The 17,870-nt window shown below is 37.5% G+C and overlaps 2 protein-coding genes across 5 annotated transcripts; both read right to left on the minus strand.

Moving 5' to 3' along the window:
- Nucleotides 1-296: 296 nt before the first annotated feature.
- On the minus strand, nt 297-7,799 carry hyal6 (hyaluronoglucosaminidase 6). 2 transcript variants are annotated; one of them, XM_079450412.1, is made up of 5 exons: nt 7,642-7,799; nt 4,308-4,512; nt 3,428-4,192; nt 1,503-1,592; nt 297-981 (listed from the first exon to the last, which is right to left on the minus strand). In XM_079450412.1, the coding sequence occupies exons 2-5, from the start codon at nt 4,458-4,460 to the stop codon at nt 529-531; spliced, it is 1,461 nt and encodes a 486-aa protein (XP_079306538.1). In that variant the 5' UTR covers nt 4,461-4,512; nt 7,642-7,799; the 3' UTR covers nt 297-528. The 2 variants fall into 2 exon arrangements, with proteins under 2 accessions (XP_079306538.1, XP_079306539.1); XM_079450413.1 differs by lacking the exon at nt 1,503-1,592 and having other exon boundaries at nt 7,642-7,765.
- A 1,517-nt stretch (nt 7,800-9,316) lies between these two features.
- LOC306890775 (uncharacterized protein) lies at nt 9,317-17,870 on the minus strand. Of its 3 annotated transcripts, none has more exons than XR_013786305.1 (20): nt 17,280-17,621; nt 16,441-16,572; nt 16,156-16,278; nt 15,804-15,956; nt 15,053-15,404; nt 14,741-14,851; nt 14,446-14,607; nt 13,997-14,137; nt 13,360-13,500; nt 13,040-13,255; nt 12,746-12,940; nt 12,520-12,660; nt 12,239-12,379; nt 11,919-12,134; nt 11,674-11,844; nt 11,054-11,266; nt 10,819-10,962; nt 10,377-10,682; nt 9,973-10,060; nt 9,317-9,845 (listed from the first exon to the last, which is right to left on the minus strand). XR_013786305.1 is itself a non-coding variant. In XM_079450741.1 (20 exons), the coding sequence occupies exons 1-20, from the start codon at nt 17,484-17,486 to the stop codon at nt 9,754-9,756; spliced, it is 3,498 nt and encodes a 1,165-aa protein (XP_079306867.1). In that variant the 5' UTR covers nt 17,487-17,870; the 3' UTR covers nt 9,317-9,753. The 3 variants fall into 3 exon arrangements, 2 of the variants coding, with proteins under 2 accessions (XP_079306867.1, XP_079306866.1); XM_079450741.1 differs by having other exon boundaries at nt 9,973-10,113; nt 17,280-17,870; XM_079450740.1 differs by lacking the exons at nt 12,520-12,660; nt 12,746-12,940; nt 13,040-13,255; nt 13,360-13,500 and having other exon boundaries at nt 9,973-10,113.

Here is a 17,870-nt window from a genome sequence, read left to right on the forward strand (position 1 = left end):
CTAAGAGAAAATGGAGAATGTTAATGGAAACAGTCTGTGCTTTTTAATTTAAAGTGAGCACGAATCTGAGTTTTTACAGGGTTTGTAATTTGACTGTTTAGATTGACTTGCCGAATCACAATCTCCGGTCTAAAATAAGACATCTTGGTCTACCATCTACAATTTTTATGTTATTTATGAGGAAGTAGTTGAGAAAATTCACCTCAGTTTGTCTGAAGAAGAAACAGATTTCTATACAAAATAATAAAAAAGAGAAGATGTTGTCTATTCATTACTTTGTTGGATATTTTTTTTTTGTGTGTCTGTACAAAAGAAGTGAATGGGTCTCGGCATTGTCCGGTTACCAACTTCATACAGAACGTCATACAGGTTTGAAATGACAAGATGGTGAGTAAATGATGAAAGAACTTTTGGGTGAACTATACCTTTAATTATACTTTATCGTAACTGAGATATAACCTTTGTGACAAATCCAGTCTACCTTACAGTAAGTTACAATACATCTGAGAAATAAACCAGAAATCAATCTTACAGTATCAGACACTTAATGATGAGGCAAAGACCCAAGAACACGATGGCAGACAGACAGGAGAAATGCAAAGACAACACCACCAGCAGTTCTCCCAAAACACCGTTCCTTGGGTGGGGGGCGATGGGCTTCGCTTCCTGAGGCATCTCGCAGTAGATGCCGGTCCAGCCTTGGTAACACTGGCAGGTGAACCTTTGCTTCATATCAAGGATGTCAAGGTTGTTCAGATGGCCGCTGATATGGAAGCGCGGTCCACGGATGCCTCGGTTGAGTTGGATGTTAAAGAAACGAGGGTTGAGGTGTAAGTAGGCCCATGAGTCCAGACTCTTACGGACACATTTGCCGTTCTTCTTGCACAAAGCTTTGCTACACAACTTTGCAGCCGAGGTCACGTTGATCACGTAATGACCCAGTGGACCATCTATGTATTTCTTTACAGTTAAACAGTTTCTCTGCAGAAAGAAAAAAAACATCAACTTTATTGAAAGTTTTTGCTTGTGTGATATCACAAAAGGGACGCTATGATGTCCATGACACTTTGATTACACTGTAAATAGAAGTCATTTTTGAAATATGGTTAAAATGTCAAATTACAGAAAACGTTTGTTAAAACTGTTTTATTCCTTTATTTTCTGGCGTCCCAGCTGTTAGAAATTTACAGTTTTTATTTAGGCTTAGACAGATACAACATAGTCTTCTAGATGTTTAGCTCTTGTCATAAAACAGAGACGCCAGAGCGTCCCACTGTTTGTTAATACCAGCTCATCAGCTTAAGTTAATATCGGGTTAATATCAGCTCAAGCTGATTAAAATTGTGAGAAGATGCTGGTCTCTAAGAGGATCTAAATGTTTTTGGTAATGGATGCTTTAGCAACTAATCTGAAAAATACACCATCACATCAAAAAAGATTTGATTTTGATCTAATTTTATGGATAGAATGATGAGAGTCTGGCTTATAAAGATGATGAGCACCTCAGATCTTGAATATTCAGAAGACCCCCACAGCACCACTCCAGCGGCCCCCAGCGCTGCACTTTCTCCTATAGTGTGAATCAGGTCACTCTGTGCAAAATAATATTTGTATGTTTCATGTTGTTTAGTATGCAATATAATAGAAAACAGTCTTAAAGGGACAGATCATCCAAAAATGACCCTCACCCTCGTGTTTTTCCAAATCATGGGTACATTTCTTTGTTTTGATGAACACAAAGAAAGATAACAACTGCCATTTCTGAGGCATCATTGACTACTATTGTAGGAAAAATAATTGTATATTGTTTTTGTTTTGTTTAACATAATAGAAGATATTCTGAGGGATTTAGAAAAGCAACAGGAATCTTTTGACTACGATTTTAATATTTTCTGCTATGGTAGTCAATGGTGCCACAGAAATGTCAGTTGCTAACATGCATATACATGCATCCACACTGAAGAATTCTGTTGCATAACTTAAAATATGTACATCAGTTGCACATATTAAAGCTTTTTACTCAGCATTATTTATTGAAGTTGCCAAATTTATGTTTGATTTTTATACGTAACTTTCAGATTATGCAGACTCGATACTTAATGTGACTTATATTTGATCTTCTTTTAAGATACAGGACCTAACAATTACAGTTATAAATGTGACCTTCCGCAGCCATAGCTCTTTTGAACAACGGCAATTACAAAACTCAACTCTCCACAAACTCTTCTAAAACTCAAAGATTTAACTTTACACATCAGCAACGTTTCCTTTGACTGAAAAACACATCAAATAACACAAAAAAGTGCTGTCCTAATGCAATCTCACACAATGCATGCTGGGAACTTGGAAAATCCTCTGCCTAGTTTCAATTCCTTTGATGATTGAACATGAAAAATGTAACATTTGGGGCTAAATCTTTTTTCAGTGTACTGTACCATCGGATAGATCTGGTGGTTAAAGTCTGAGATACCACAACAATACTGTAGACCTACATGTAACTGATGGCTTTGAGCCTGTACCATCACAATGAACATGTGGAAGCTATTAGTCGTAACCCGAACTAGTTATAATAAGTACATTATTGATGTATTTCACTGTCTAGAAAAGTCGGGTGGTCCCATCTAACTGAAGACAGGACCTACTGCAGGGTTTGATGTGGAACATTCCTCTCATAATTAGGTGACAGATGAGTGTTTAAGCATATCTCTGGCATTTAACATGATGTGGAGGAGGGTGGCTAATGGGCAGGGTCTGTCATTCAAGTATTTGACAAGTGATTTAAACAATGTGTGCTTGACAGTTTCTTGCAGACGCCTTTGGCATAACATTCTTGAAACTTTCAAGAATTTGGAAATGCAAAAGTTGGTAAGAAGTAGTGAAACCTTTCAGTGCTTTCGGGTTGTTCAAAGTAGTTTAAAGGTCCAGTGTGGAATTTTTGGTGGATCAATTGACAGAAATGCAATAAAATATACATAACTATGTGTTCACAATTGTATAAAGACCTTACATAATGAAGTGTTATGTTTTTATTACCTTAGAATGAGCTATCTACATACACCGCCGGTCCCCTTACATAGAATTCGCCATGTTGTTTATGTATCCCTAAACGGACAAACTTCTCTATAGAGCGCGTTTTGTAAATACATTATCACCGTCGGCAAAGAAGCGAAAACGTGACTACATCCTGGGTCAGCCATAGTAGTGTCTCGAAAGGGAAAACGGGAGCTGTGAAATGAGCCTTCGGTTGCAGTTAGCAAACTCACCACTAGATGCCGCAACATATAGTAGTTCTTTAACGGTTCTGTTGATTTGATTTTGTGCCACATCTTCATAGTGTAACCTGCAATTTTATGTTTCGAACAGACATGATAGTATAGAAGCAAAAGTTACACAATGCAGCTTTAAACAGTTGCAATACTGTACTCACTTCTGACAGAACGTCAAAGGTGTAGGCATAAAAGGGCCTTGAGTATACGAAAACCGGCAAGGTATAGTCATTCCGAGCAATTGAGGCAATCCGCATAGCCTCCTTGACGCGATAGTGCACAAATTTCACTGTGTTGGGAGAGGACTTGAGTTCATAGTCAAGATAGATGGAAGGATAGAGTGCTGTGCTGCCCTTCCACAGCCACATCAGGTGATCATTGCGTACGTGCTCAACATTAGGACATTCTCCACCGTAACGCAATGGATGATGCTTGTAACCATAATTGTAACAGTCAGGAAAGAGATAAAAACCCCAGAGGCCGTGCGGCCGGCGACTTTCGGCCAGCAGAAGCGTGGAGTTCATGAACGCCAGTCCAGCTTTCTCAAACATCTCCTTGGCTTCATTCTCCACCTTGCTTTCCGGCCAACTCGGATGCAGTTTCCTTATAAGCTCCTTGGACTTGTTCCGATAGATGTCTTTCGAGCCCCAGTTGCGCACCCACTGCGGGCGCCAATTTTCCCAGTCGATGACGCCCAGACCGTGAAAGTCCTTGAAGGGGATGTGCTTATCGATGTCTGCTTGGGCTTTGCTGAGGTGTTTGCTCAAACTCTGGTTCTGAGGAAGGCCACTGTTGATGGGAATTCCAGAGCTGGTGTAGTAGGGGTAGTAACCGAGGTGGCTATGGTAAAAGATAGTCACATTGGGGCCGCTCAGGGTCTCGTTGTGGTTAGCAACAATGTCAAAGACGCTGAGGTCCAAATCCACCTGGCAGGAGAAAAAGACGTGATATAGTTACAACATCTGCACTACAAATATCATTTTCATTATATGGACCACACAGATTTGGTGATGCTTGCTAGATTATCGACACATGTTCAACCTTGAATCGAAGACGGCAGGATTCAGTGGGCGCGTTCCACAAGACCACAAACGGCCGATTGGGCAGCAAAGTTTTGCGGGCCTGTTTCATTTCATCAGCCTGGGCAACCAGTAATCCACACAGGGCCACCGCTAGAACGCCAGCCAGTGCCATTGCCTGAATGCCTTCATAGATCAATAAACCCACATTCACAATCTGAGGAGATCTGAGAGAAAGAAAGACAAATTTAATCATTGCTGAGAAGTCTACAAGTTTTGATAGCAGTGTTTTTACATCCATTCCTATTTTTATCAGTTTCTCTCCTCTTGAAAATGACATGTTACATAAAAATTCCTTGCTAATCTCTGTGAAATTCTTGTCTCCGTTTGCTATTCCTTCCTTTTTTGGTTCTGTCTAATTGAAGTCTTATAAATTTAAGTAAATGAATTAAACAATAAGAATTTCATTCTGTTTTAACATTTACATTTAGTCATTTAGCAGACGCTTTTATCCAAAGCGACTTACAAAGAGTTCAGGGAGCAATAAGCAATATGTCATACAAAGAGCAATAGTACAATAGGTGCGCACCTTCTCAGTCACCCGGATTAAATAAGTCAATTTAATTATTAAAAAGAGAAAGAAAACATGGTTCTCGTGTCCTTTAAGAATGTCTCTGTGTGTGCCAGTATGTCGTGTTTTTTGGGGGGTCTTAACACATACTCTAATCTGTTCTTTTTCAGAAAGAATAATATCAGGTTGTCATAAAACATATCTCCACGTTTGTCAGGGTGTGTTACATAAAAAAGCCTGTGAAATTTACGGTAGATGGGGAAGATCTGCATTTCCTCTAGAGGAAATGATGGCAGGCAAAAGCAACAGCGCAGTGAAGTCACCAAGTCCTTTCATCAACCACAATCAAGAGACCCCAGAAACCCGGCTGAGACATACTGGCACACACAGAGACATTCTTAAAGGACACGAGAACCATGTTTTCTTTCTCTTTTTTTCATAATTAAATTGATTTTTTTAATCCAGGTGACCGAGATGGTGCGCATCATCAACTTTATCCCTTTTGGCCAAAAGGGGGGGGGAAGGGGGTCCTTCAAGTTTTCTAATGTTTTTATATTATATTTAATTGCATTATTTATTATTTATTTATCCAAACTAAAGAAATACGGTGTGGAATTAATAAGAAACATTTTAGAGACACTGACCATGTTAACACAATTTTTTAACACAAAACTAAATTTAAAAATGGTAAATAAGGCACTCTTGCACCTCTTGCATCCAATTTCAGGTTGCCCCAGTTCATCCAAACACTTTATCGTTCTTGTGCATGGTTTATTATTTGTTTGCCTTCTTTAGCGACAGGAAAATAGCTCTCATTTATTACCCCTTCAACACGAATATACAGTGACTGCAAAAACATCTTCTGTTATGCTCAGTGATAAACTCAGAACGTTTACTTCATACTGTAAGCATTTTTGTGCAACTGAAATAAATACAGATGTCAAGACCCTTTGGAAGCCTAATGCTGCAAACATATAATACATGGGATCTCTAACTTGCAACATGCTTTTCTGGAAAAATAGAAATAAATGTAAACAGCAGCTCCTACTAACCTTCAAACACAATAACATCAGATTGGAAAAGGTTGTCATTTTTCCACATTATTCTTGTTACATTTGTGACCTAATACTTTTGACAGAAGTCCTAATCCTAGTGCTGTCCAGAAGATTCCCTCATGTCCCTGTGGCCTACACCAGATGTTTCGTGTAAAAACATTTGTTATTTACATGTTTTATGTCCATTGTGCTCATTCTGTGAATGTGATTTGCATATGGCTTTGTTGCATGGGAGGTAAGAATGTAAAACTCGCTTTGACTCAACAAGACACAGAAGAAACTCATTTCAGAGTCTCTTGCCTGCTGAGGTCAATATGTGGAAATTTGTTTGTAATTGCTTTTGGTCCCATATGCTTTATGGAAAAGACCTGTTGGCAGAACCAAAAACACTCCAAAATGCCAAATGCGAGTTGAAAATACATAATGAACTGCACATAATGTGCATGTGAAGGCCAGTCTGACCCTCGCTGATGTAAGTGACCTACAAAGTGTTTACTGAAAAACAATATAATTGTCTTCCTGATTTAACTTGAGTTAATAAACTAATTCCCGAAGCCCAGAAAAAACACAGAATGTTTTTTATAATAATAATCGTACATCTGTATCTGTCTTTTATAAATCAGATAAACTAAAGACTCTTCAGGGATATGAAGTATACAATACTATAGGTACTCAATAATAATACGAGATTTAAATAAGCTCCTCCCATAACATTTGTGTCTCGCACAAGTTTGCGTTCGCACTGCCGCAAGCTGTAAATCTGTCCCTAAATCTTCATGTTTTGTGACGTTTCTTCAGTCCATATTTTATTCACACTTGTGTGCCTCCAAACTCGTATCACCTTTAATTTCTCCATGGAACACCACCAAAAATATTTATGCATCATTTCTGAGAAGCTTTATTCCATACAGTCAAAGTGGATGGGGACTGGAGGCGGTCAAGCTTCAACATTGGTCACCATTTACCTTAATGGATTATTGTATTGATTAACAATTGCTTGAAATATTTTTTTATGCTCCGTGTAAGAAAAGGTCATACTGGTTTCAAAAGCCATGAGAGTAAACTGTTATTTAATAACATTAAATATACCGTATCATTTTTAGTTTCTTGAATTTTGCAGGTGTGTTTATTCGTTTCTGAGTGACGTAAATATGTTTGTTCCCATGGGTCACATCTGAATAATCCATAGATTTTCAGGTCCTTAACATATTCACCGAGACATGTAACATGCCAGGGTTGGACGGTTGTATTAAACTATTAAAAAGGTTCCTCTCACAGTGAATGAATGTCAAAAGTCTGAACTTGATTAAAAAAGGACTCGGTCTATAAACACATTTTGCCATCAGGAAGCTCATCACCAGTCCTCTACCTTGCCATGTTATGTTATGTCACCTTCGATTTAACAGTTCAACTGGTGCAAATCCACATCAAGTGATTTTGTTGCCAAAGAATATCTTTTGAAACTTCACAGCAATGTTGAGTGGATTAAAAATGTGCTTTATTTCATAACTGTATTGCACGTCAATGTCAGTTTGTAGATCTCCAGTTAGCATTGTGGGCAGCAGATTTTCTCCAACAGGTCCCAAAATGTTTCAATAAAAACAAACTCTGAGCTTTAAACATAAAACAGTGTTCATTTTTACAAGTGACTCATCGACCGTGACCTTTGAAAGCTGTCAGGATTTAATTCAAGAGTTAATAAAGATAAATACTAAACGCTGTCTACTCACCTTTTCCAGATGCAGACTTCCCGGCAATCCCCAGTTTAATGACATCCAATGGGATTTTTGTGTATTGTACAGAATATTCAATTGTGGTGTTTTATACGCTCCGTATCATAGTTTATCAAGGTTTGCTGTATGCATGTTGTGTGCGTTGTTTGCTCATTGCGTTGGCTCCTCCTCACACAAGCTTCTAAATAAATTGAAGAGCAATTAGAGATCATCCATGTGCCAAAGTCCTGTGTGGTGTTTTTGGCTGCGTTACAATGTCATTCTTTTGCTTTTGTTGCATTCAGACTGAGACTGCTTTGTGCAAGAAGTTTAGCAAGTTGCGGGAAATAGTTGAAGCATAAAAGGTCAATTTACTGTATTTTAGGTGTCTTTGCATTCCTTGTATTACAACAGTTGTAAAAACACACCCCTCCTTTTCACTGTAATGCAAAACCATTGTTGTCGTAGACAATAAATCCCCTTAAACAGATAGTTTAGATACATTTTTCAGACACCAACGTTTAGACTATCGTACAGGAGACCAATTTCTCAGGACCACCTGCCAGTTTTTTGCTTTGTTTTCGCACATACATCTATCCGTCATTAAGACATTCCTACAGCCTTTTAAATACGATACAAGGTACTTTTCTCCTTTAAACAGACGTGTTTTGGCAGGACCCATTCGGGAAAGCCTGATGCTGCATTCCTGTCATTTTTATCTGATTTTGTTAACCACACGGGGCAGGGAATGTGAAGACTAAAGGGGTTTTGCTCCTCTTCTTGCAAAACATGAAAATTGCATGTTTCACGACTATGTGGCTCTACAGAAAGATCAAGGACTGTGGTTTGGTTGCATGTTCTCATGTAAGAGCAGCAGACGGGGATGATGTGTACAATACAATACTGTATTTTTTTATTTGGCCACGTTCTCCCATAGAAGCGTGCGGGTGAAATTAAATGATGTTTGTTATGCGTGCAGAATAAGCTTAACAGCGTCATTTCTGCGCCATTTCAATCACCAGTATACATGCACACGAGGACTGGAAGAATGCGTTCCTGTTCAATCTCATTACATTTTACTGGAAGTATGTGAGAAGACTGTGATCACGTGTGACTTTGTAATAAAAGCTGTTGAAAGTTCTTCCAAGAACATGAGTTTGGAAACGAGGTCTGACTGTAGAGAACATTGAGAAAGAACATCCCGACCCAGAGAACAGAAAGCCTACAAACACAAACCCCAGACAGAGTCCATCACTTACCATCATTACCAAAGAACATTGGCACGTATTAAAGCGTTTCACTGCCACTTGGTGGCCATCTCTAAAATCAACACATTACTATCTAGGTTTAAAATGAGAATCCAAGACTTGACCTGGACCAAAATAATGTAAAAAATAAATGCCTCTCATAGATATCCAGACAAGTTTATTGTTATGGAATTAAATAAACCTGTGCAAGCAATTGTATAAAACGAAAGTGCTTCTTAAAACCTCTTTTCTTAAATCCAATGTAACTATTTGCTTGTTATTATATTGAGTGCAATTTATGTACATTAGCCGCATACACAGATTTCTAGAAGTGTATTTTGATATTGGTTGTGTGCTTACATTTTGTGTAGGGATAATATTTGTATTAGAAACAACTATAATTGTTTAACACTGCATAATAAATCACTTTTTGCCTAAAGTTCTTTGCAAATGTTTTGTTTATTATAAACAGCCTTAAAATTGCACAATCCACAGTGTAAAACAAACAATTCATGGGCAGTTGAGATTAACATTTGTAGCTTACATTTCAGAATTCATGTGTTTTTAAAACAGTAGAAAAAGACAAATACACCATTTGTCAATTCCACAGATCCACATTGCATTACAAATTTCCAACACTGATATACGGTGGAATTCATGTTGTACCAACCATTATTTGTTATAAATATTAAAAATGGTTTCATCCATATAGAATATTAAGCTCTTAATTATAATAAGTACTTAATTCATGTAACTTTTGTGTGTTCTTTTTAAAGTTTACTGCGTTTTTACCACCTAAAATGTTTTATTTCAAAGACATGTGCATTATACCCAAAGAACAACCGGATTAATTCATGCAGGAAAAAAATAAGTTTGGCAGAAATCAGTTTTTTGTGTTATCGTTAAGAAAGTGAAATTTCTGCTTGAGTTCTTCAACCAGCTTCTTTTTTGCTGTTTCCCAGCTGTCCTCCCAGCCTTAAATACAAACATTTAATATATTACAAGCAAATATTTTCCAACTTAAATTTAGTTTTTACTGTAGCACTGTAACTATTTAGCACTATCAGGATGTGATGGAGTAAGAATGTATGTCAGAGCTCACCTGGACTACAGCAGGTGAACTGAACAGAGAATGTCGCTTTTGCTCCGGCGGCTTCTTCGGTGTCTTCAAACACAGGCTGCGGTAGTTTCTGTTGTGCAAACCACTCATTCAAACGGTTTCTCAGAGACGGACTGTCTGAGTCTAGAGGTCCAGAATGACAGGTGAGATCATACATTTCTTCTTACATTTTAGGATAAGAGCATCTAAAGGAATATTTGTCCCCAAAATGAAAGCCAAATGGTTTGAAACAGCATTAACCTTTCCTTTAAGACTCGTAAATAAATATGGTCACATCCTCGGTTTCATATTTTGACAGAATGATTAAAGCACCTCATATCCATTTGCTGTATATAAATAATCCAAATCCAGTATACTAGGATATAGAGTAAATTGGTAGCTCTGACCTGTCTTCACCCCCAGCAGGCCCAGTATGCGTAAACTGAGATGATTCCGAGCAGCTCTCTTGCTGCTTTTGCATGTGCACGTGATTGTATGATCCATGAAATTCAGCTTGATGGAGGTCTTCACCAGCGGCCCGCCCAGTGAGATCACAGGATCTTTCTGATCAGCCCCCTTTAACATGAAGCTCAGTTGATCCTGCACTTCTTCAGGACTATTCGCTGCAGTTAGTGACGTAAAGTCAAATAAAGGTGAAAGTGAACCTAGAGCTTTCTTGAGAGCAAGTAACTTGGCATCGCCCGCTGAAGGCCCTAAAAAATATGACGACACATTGACATGCTGAAGAAATTCAATGTGTTTCCAAACCAGTATAGATTAATAAATAGTTATGATAACGTTCATCTTCAATGTAAAATTGATCAGATGAGACATCTGTTATCCACTTACCTTGTTCCTCATGGATAACACTATAAGTTATGTTCTTTAGTGAGCAACAGAATGGCTTCGCAGAACCTTCAACTTCTTCCAGAGGATGGGTGAGAGATTTCTGAGAGAAGTGCTGCTTTACTTGCGCACTGGATGTCTTTTCGTCTTGAAAAAGAGATCAACAAAAATAATCTTAAATTAAGGAGCATAAATGTAATAGATAAAATGCTCAATTATACTTTACTCAACACGTTACCTATACTAGGTTCAAAAATTCCCATTGCGCAGCCGAATATCATGTAGGTTTTGCGAATGGCTTCCTTCTTGGAGTCGTAGCCTTGTTTGTTTGTATAAGTAAAATTTTCCAAGTTGATTTCCACAGTACATTTGAAATTCTCATCATATTCGATGTTCTCGGCCTTCACATGTGGCGGTTTGAGATTCCATACGGTAAGCAGCATGTCAATTTCTGAAAAATATTTGAAGCAGAGGTACAGTACGGATGCAGGTGCAAATAAAAAAGATACCGATTCAAACACTTAGAAACACTGAATATGCATGGGATCTCTATTTGAAGAGTTTATTTGAAAAACAAATTTGTCAAAGGTCATGTTTTTAGCTGTGTTTTCGAGTTATTATTACTTCATTCAAAAAATACCTAACTGCAGTTGGAATAATATTACTTGAAATGCACAGTAAAAAAGATGTTTGAAGGTGTCTGTTTTTGCAAATGAACTCATTTGTTATTGAATTAAAGCAAAAAGAAATTTGCCCAAAACAAGTGAAAATACATTTTTATAAGTTGAGCAGGTGGATACGTAACTGTGGTACAAAAAAATGACCTTATCCCACATAAAGATATTTCTGATTCATTACCTGAAGAATCAATTCTGGCTTTTTTTCTCTTTAAGTCTGGAGAACTGGAATCTTGAGGGTCCATGAACACAGAAGCAGGAGCACTTACTGACGTATGACTCTGACATGATGGGAGCTGAGATGATGTGCAGAGGACTGGAGGCTGTTTCACTGGTGCCTGAATGACACACACTGCAGAAATAATGTCATTTACATATCAAGAGACTCATTCCTTTACTGCATGTCATTAGACAGAACAAACTCACGGTTTGAAGGTTCTGGGCTGGTTCCTCCAGGAGCGTCTTTAGTGTATGTGTCATAATCAGGAGCGCTGAGACCAAGTTTTTCTAATCTCTCCTTCAGAAAACCTTTAAAGTTTTTCTCAGTTTCTGATATTGGACCACGGTTGAGGATTTTTGATAAATGTTTCAGAGCAACTTCCGCCGCCTGTTGCTCTGCCTGTCTTTTCTTGGTGGAACCAACTACAATACGATTGAAACCATGAAGTCATCAACACCACATCAGCTTAAATAAATGCTTTTTCAACATAAAATATTTTTTATCAACATATCTAAGTTGAAATCACCAGTGTCATGAAAAGCAAAACGGCCGCTGAGTCTCAGTTTGCAGATGGTTGTGTCGTCATCATTTTGAACAAACTCTTCTGCCGGGTTTTGGAAACCATGTTTGTTGAAATATTCCAGAATGGCTGACTTGTATGTCTGACCTTTTTCAGAGGGCATGAAAACCAGGTTACATTGTCTAAAATTCTACACATGCTTACTAGTCAGGCTCATAATAAGAGCAAAACAACCGACTTTATGTTTATTCCTCAATTGTTAACATACAGAAGCATTTTTACTTTACCTTCACTTAAAGCATCAATGCTAAAATGTTGCCATAAAACTTTATAAGCTGATTCACTTGCTTCCTTCTCGTTTGAACAGCAGCCATCCGATACAATTTCTCGATCAAGAGTCACAGTCACTTTACCAAAGTGGGTGATAGCTGTAATATCAAAATGAGATTTCACGTTTTCATCTCAGAACTATGACTATGCATCATTATTCAACAATGCAGTTAACTCTACTACCTGATTTATTATCTGAAGAATCAATTCTGGCTTTTTTTTCTTGCAAGTCTGGAGAACTGGAATCTTGAGGGTCCAACACAGAAGCAGGAGCATTGGCTGATGCATGACTCTGACATGATGGGAGATGAGATGATGTGGAGATGCTGTCAGGCTGCACACCTGAAGGCCGTTTCACTGATGCCTGAGTGATGCACACTACACGAACAGTCCCGGACAGAGAAATACAACTTTTTCATAGTTCGAAAAGTCATAGAGGCAAGAGTTTGAACTCATTTCTTTTAAAACCAAACTCACGGTTTGAAGGTTCTGGGCTGGTTCCTCCAGGAGCGTCTTTAGTGTATGTGTCATAATCAGGAGCGCTGAGAGCAAGTGTTTCTAAACTCTCCTTCAGAAGACCTTTAAAGTTTTTCTCAGTTTCTGATATTGGACCACGGTTGAGGATTTTTGATAAATGTTTCAGGGCAACTTCAGCCGCATTATGCTCTGCCTGTCTTTTCTTGGTGGAACCAACTACAATACAATTGAAACAATAAAGACAACGCCACCACAACAGCTTAAATAAATGCTTTTTCAACATAAAATATTTTTTATCAACATATCTAAGTTGAAATCACCAGTGTCATGAAAAGCAAAACGGCCGCTGAGTCTCAGTTTGCAGATGGTTGTGTCGTCATCATTTTGAACAAACTCTTCTGCCGGGTTTTGGAAACCATGTTTGTTGAAATATTCCTGGATCGCTGACTTGTATGTCTGACCTGTTGTTGGAAACAAAGCAAGGCGAGTTGTGCTGTTATAAAATCTAAACCTAAACACAAAGCTAGAACAGATTAATTTGAAAAAAGGTTGCATGGGCAGTTCCAGCGTTATGGACATGACATTTTGCGTTATGGACGTGACATACAAATGCATAGAGAATGTATTTGTTATGAATACATTGAATCATCTAAACCCTAGTTTAGTCTATACATCAGAAGAAAATAAGTCTATGAACAAAATTAATATTTTAAAAAAGGGAAATAAATTTTGGGAGACATTAAACTTTGTAGGATTTCTGTGAATTAAATTGCATAAACCAGAACCACTAATTCATAATGACTGGAAAGGATGCCTCTTTATAGAACATCAAATAGTTACTTGATTTAAAATATAATGTGTCCAAATATATTTCTTACAAATCTCAAAGTGTGCATTGACATACTGTATACGTGTTACTGTATCTTTGAACCCTGACCCGAGCTGTTCATACATTACCTTGCACTGGACCCATAACATCTTGTAAAAGTTTCCATAAATCATCATAAGCTGATTCAATAGCTTCCTCCTTGTTTGAATAGCAGCCACCAGATGCAACTTCTCGATCAAGAACCACTGTCACTTTACCGAAGAAAATCCCTGAAATGTCAATGGAAAGTATAAGATACCCCATTTCAGTTCAACATTGTGCGCCATTGTTTACACTGTAAAACAGTTTGCCAGTAACTTACTGTAGATTTACAATTATGTTATATACTGGCTACAGTTTGTTCAAAGATAAATGAACTTTAACATTAACAAGTAAAAAAACGATAATAAACAGCCTCATCCAAAGCATTCTACGGTAATCTAAGTACAGTAAGCCAGTAATTTACTGTAGATCTACAGTAAGTAACTGGCAACTTGCTGCATAACTACAGCAAAAAGGTTTACAGTGTACAGTTTACCTAAGGAAGGCAGTAATGTTGAACTCGATGGCTCCTCTGTATTATCAGCCTGTAACTTCTGAAGAGCAATGTCTGCTACCTCCTGATGGGCAGCTTTAGTGCTGTTCCACACCCTCGTGCTGAAAAAGGTTTGTCCATTGACCTCCACCTTAGCCTTATAACCTGCACAGAGAAGTGAAATGAGTTTTTTTCTCATTTAAAAAAAAGAAATTATTCTAATTTGAAAGTGAATCAGCTTTTCATGTGTATTATTTCTTAATATTGATATTAAGCGGATTGATGATGGATTTGTTACCCTCGGCTTCTCGCTCCTCCGTAAATACAGGGGGTAGCCATTGCTTTTTACGGGCAAATTCATAAAGATGATTCTTGTACCTAGATGGTTTATCAGCAAGCACTGGATGATCTGTATACAGCAAAAATTTCGCATGAGACAGAATGTACATTTCAACAAAGGTGCAAAATGTGAGAGCACTAGTAAACAAAATGAAAAAAAAAATACGCTTGTGGGTGAATAGGATGTAGTAACTAAAAAGCCTTGTTTATCTACAATTCTAAAGCACGTGTCTTTTTCCATGTATGAAGTCCTGTCCATACTCATACTCACCAGGTTTCTTCTGCTCCAGATGATCCACTCTTTCCGTCAGTTTGCCGATCTTCTGCTCATGTTGATCTACTATTTCCTGCATCTCTTTAAGTTTGCTGACCTGCGGGCCAAAGTTCTCCTGGAGATCGTTTTGGTCCAAGAAGTCCAGGAGGTCTTGCGATTGTTCTTTGACACTTTTATCTTGCTTCCCTTCAAATTGCAAGAAAAAGGCTTCGAACTTTTCCTTCATAGCCTGCTGTTCACGATCTAAAACTTTTTTCTGGATCTCTTTCAGGTTCTGAATGTCTTCCAGTTTGCCGTCAACTTCACACGGCGGGCCTTGACTGAAATTCTTGTCCAAAAGGTCGTTAAACTATAGAGAAGATTAATAACTTAAAATGTCGATCCTAACATACTATATGTACTGAAGTATAGACAGTGTGTAACATACATACAGTAGTATTCAGATTTGATGTAGATTCTTCTATGTCAAAATGGACAATAGCATACTTTATAGAGCAAATGTATCCAACAATGTACACAATGCATTTCTAGTGTCACAATTATTAATTCTTTGTTTGGAAACACACAAATCTGACCTAAACACACAAATGATCTTTTGTGGTTTCCAAGAAAAAGTATAGCATACTATTAAAAATGATTATGATTACCGTTCTGTAAAGTATTTAGTATGCTAGTATTCCAGTTCCAGCATGTCCTAAACATTGTCTGTGAGTAACAGCCAAACTTTAATTATTTGTGTGAAATTCACCAGTTTTATCTCCTTATCCAAGTCTTTCAGTTTTGGGACGCGTTGTTCAAGTTTTTGGGCCATCACCAAGACCTTCGCAAGATGTTTTTCTCTGTCAGCATTGCTCATTTTGAAGTCGGGTGAGTGCATCACTTTGTTCCGTACAGATATGACCTTATTCATTTAAAGTAGAGGACAAACGAGTTGTTATCCAGCACCCATTTGAGATTTTTAACCACCATAACAACAATAATGCTGACAAGTGGTGTCACATACTGTGCTTAGCTTTGGATTACAGTTTTAAAATGATGTAATGTTGAATATGGCAGCTGAAAGCAAAAAACAAAGAAAAGGTGAATTTAACAAGACTTACCTCTTTCAGATGGTGCTTTGGGGCGGCATTAAAATGTTTGCAAGACACCATTAAGTTAAAAATGGCAGAAATATCAAACTCTGCAAATGTGCAATGCTCTCTGTGTCCACGTGACATATATGCCTGAGTGCAAAATATGCAGCACATATGCAGTCAAAACATGTTAATGTAACAGACATTGACTATGTATGCATTGGAGATTATGTTATAATTAGATCCTTTCCATAGGCAACAGTGTTTAACAGTAGTGAGTGGTGGCACAATGTAATAATTACAGTAACGTACCTTGGCAACTTCCCACTTATTTGTCGGCCATAGTTGTGGCCGGCAGTTGTCCCAGAATATATTTTGCTTTGAAGCGTGATTGGCGAATATCTCATTCTTCCAGTCATTACACAAGTCGCAAAGACTTTTTTGCTATGGGTACAAGCAAAGCACAATTTAAGAAACAGGTAGAAACCAGTAGATTTCACCTTTTTTACTTCTTTCCAATGGGAATGCCCACAACTATATTTGAAGCCGGTGGCCTTTCTAGGCAATACAATTTCTAAGCAATACAATTCTAGAGGTTGGTACAACTAGAACAATGAATATTCATTATAACTTTATTATAACCTATTTAGCTTACAGCTTTTTGGTATTCTATATATATATATATATATATATATAATGCAGTATAACAATGTTTGCTAATGGCAAACACCTAATATGTGCACAGGTTGTCAAAATTCAGTGCATCCTACCAACTTGTAATAAATTATTTGTGTTTTTTGGTGATTTATAAGGTCAGTATGGATAGATTTCTACTGAGAAAAATATGTAAATGTAGAACAATATTTTATTATTTTATTTTCTTCTATGCCTTAAACAAGGAGGCGTGGTTATCTACAAAGGTTGTAGACTGAAATCCTGCCAAATCCATAAGTAAAGATAAATATTATGAATGATAATATTAAATATTATTACAGTAGGTTTCTGTAAATCTGCATGTGTATCACTTTAATAGTAATGGTAAATAAAAAATAATATACTGTATAACTCATGATTAACAAAAAACTCTGCCTATATGTATGTGTATATATATATATATATATATATATATATATATAATTGTTTACATTTACCTTTCTATTCTTAAAATCGCATTTGTTTGTGCAGGTCTTTCCGTTGTGAGCTGCTTTATTTTTCAGCAGAGAGGAGTGATAGGTTTCGGTTTCCTTTTCAACGAAGTCCTCCATACGAATCCTCAAGATGGAAAGACTCTCGGCTGTTTTTAACCAGTTTTTATACTTTTCATCACCAAAGCGTTTGTACGATTGTGCGGTGGTCATTGTCGATTATTAAAAATAACGCCCCAGATGCAAATGCTTTGTTGAATGCGCTCCCTTTGTGCCCACTGACAGTCAGCTGACTGCGACGGTTGCCAGATAATCTATATAGTTGAGTCGTTTTTCCACTTACCTGAGACTAAATGTACAGATAAGCGCAGGTGAAGATATAACATGCATTGTAAATGCTCGCATTCTAAACGTATTTTCTTTGTTAAAAGTGGTTTGATATCAAAAGTTGCCGATATATGTATAACTTCCCCTAAATACGATTATTAGTAAGTTACTGTAGTTTGCTGTTGTAGTAATAATCAGTGCCTCGGTATGATCGTACTTACAAAATGACTTTAAAGTTTACAGTTGGGGGCGTGTCAGCTGAAGAATCAT

This window comes from Barbatula barbatula, assembly GCF_947034865.1.
Source record: "Barbatula barbatula genome assembly, chromosome: 25".
NCBI classification, from domain to species: Eukaryota; Metazoa; Chordata; class Actinopteri; order Cypriniformes; family Nemacheilidae; genus Barbatula; species Barbatula barbatula.

Excerpts from the sequence above, each read along its gene's own strand:
- hyal6 (XM_079450412.1), bottom strand. The coding sequence starts at position 4,460 with ATGGCACTGGCTGGCGTTCTAGCGGTGGCCCTGTGTGGATTACTGGTT. Across the intron at positions 1,593-3,427 it reads CCTTTGACGTTCTGTCAGAA|AGTGACCTGATTCACACTAT; the intron begins GTGAGTACAGTA and ends TATTTTGCACAG. Across the intron at positions 982-1,502 it reads CTGAATATTCAAGATCTGAG|AGAAACTGTTTAACTGTAAA; the intron begins GTGCTCATCATC and ends TTCTTTCTGCAG.
- LOC306890775 (XM_079450741.1), bottom strand. The coding sequence starts at position 17,486 with ATGACCACCGCACAATCGTACAAACGCTTTGGTGATGAAAAGTATAAA. Across the intron at positions 15,405-15,803 it reads TGGATAAGGAGATAAAACTG|TTTAACGACCTTTTGGACAA; the intron begins GTGAATTTCACA and ends TCTTCTCTATAG. Across the intron at positions 14,852-15,052 it reads TCTGGAGCAGAAGAAACCTG|ATCATCCAGTGCTTGCTGAT; the intron begins GTGAGTATGAGT and ends TGCTGTATACAG.